Raw genomic sequence first — 1,636 nt, 5'->3', positions numbered from 1 at the left:
TAACAAGAAACAGCAATGAAGGGAGGCTGTATGGAAAGACGGCTGTGCAGAAGACAAGAAAGCAACCACCCAGACTGGAGTAAGGACTGGAAGGACAGAGGACTGGAAGAGAGAAGGGTCTAGAACAAAAGAAAAGTTTTATTAATTTGATATTATGCTTGAAAAGCTGGAAGAAGATAGGAGTGCAATGAAGGCACAATGAAATTAAAAAAAAAAAAAAGACAAAGGTCATTATAAACTACAGAAAAAACAAAAGCCTTTATAAGAAAGAAAACGCAATCATTTGATTGTGTAGGCTCTACATATTTACAGGCATAATACGCACAGCAAGCTTTGCAAGACTCTAGTTGATAGAACAAGAAACAAAGGTATATTATCTCAATTTACAAAGATAATATAGGAACAAAAACCTCATGATATAACTATACAGGGGATCTATACAGAAGGGTAGAAGTAGGAGTGATGGAGTATATGAACCAGGTTGCTTCTCTCATAGCGGAAAGTTAATAGACAATGTCTACAATTGGTAAATCGATAAATAGTAGCATAAGGATATTAGAGATATGGAAGTAATCAAAATAACTAAAACTAGGAACAGAGTTAAACATGATTCCCTCGGGAAAGAGAGGGACCAGGGACAGCTGTTTTTCATTAAAATTCTTTAATATTTTAACAATGTGCTTTATTATTTTGATAAACTTAACAATGTATTTTTAAATTTAAACTTAAAAATGTAAGCAAAGAGGTGAAGAGAATATCCAGAGTCCCACAACGTGATCACAACTACCACGGGACACTTGCCTCCACCTTGATGGCACACCGTCCAATGGCCCGCACAGCTCTGCGCACAAAGTCGACATCCACCTCTGTGGCATATTCCTTCAGTTCTGCCAGAACCTGTTAAAAATCCATGAAGTGAACAATCATTAAGGATTCTCCAACAGCAATTTCATGGCCTAGGTTTTTCTGAAGGCCAGATCTTAAGATCTAAGTTATTAGATCTTAACTTGAATCTACTTTAAGTCTGACCTGAGCAATGTTGGCTTGGGATGCCAAACGAATCATGATGTCCAATTTCTCTAGTTTCACACAGATGGGATCATTGTACTTCACAAAGAAAACTTTGATCTCCTGCTTCAAGATTTCAGGCCTGTGGTACACAGAAACACAAGATAAGTAAGGTGAGGCATATATTGATATATCCTTCCGAGTCTGCATTAATACCTAACCTGTGCTTCTCTGCTCTCCATTCACACACTCCACTCCAGGGGGAAAAAACTCACAAACTTCCTCTACATCCCTCTAACCAGATCCATCTGGCAGACTATTTTTATCCTTTTTAAGGAGTAAAGTATATATTGCCAAGAAGAACCACTGGAAGAACAACCACCTGGTCTAAATTACAGCCTGAACCATATTAAGCAGACACCAGCTATCATACAACTAAGAGTTCCTTCAGAAAAGAAACTAAATTGTAGAGCAACACCAGGCATTCATTGTAGGAACACTCTAAAATCAACTGTTAGCCTCCTGACCCTGGGCAAGTTGCTCTACCATACAGTATTTTCATTTCCATAGATTAAACAGAGTTTTAACACAGTCCTCTTTAATAATGATGTTATTAAATAAGTTTAAT

General features: G+C 37.4%; 1 protein-coding gene across 1 annotated transcript in view; it reads right to left on the bottom strand.

Annotated features, from left to right (window-relative positions):
* The window catches only part of LOC114888588 (AP-2 complex subunit beta-like), a 6,004-nt gene extending 4,468 nt beyond the window's left edge, over window positions 1–1,536 (bottom strand). The window contains exons 1-2 of the mRNA XM_029210768.1: window positions 1,030–1,536; window positions 802–897 (exon numbers count right to left, since the gene is read on the bottom strand). Coding sequence (XP_029066601.1) covers window positions 802–897; window positions 1,030–1,218 — 285 coding nt within the window. The 5' untranslated portion in view covers window positions 1,219–1,536. The remainder of the gene's footprint in view (window positions 1–801; window positions 898–1,029) is intronic.
* Window positions 1,537–1,636: the final 100 nt, after the last annotated feature.

The sequence above is a fragment of the Monodon monoceros genome, unplaced genomic scaffold (assembly GCF_005190385.1).
Source record: "Monodon monoceros isolate NGI ecotype Baffin Bay Population unplaced genomic scaffold, NGI_Narwhal_1 Super_Scaffold_9, whole genome shotgun sequence".
NCBI classification, from domain to species: domain Eukaryota; kingdom Metazoa; phylum Chordata; class Mammalia; order Artiodactyla; family Monodontidae; genus Monodon; species Monodon monoceros.
The sequence above is the reverse complement of the archived record's forward strand: the minus strand, read 5'-3'. Positions and strand labels throughout refer to the sequence as shown.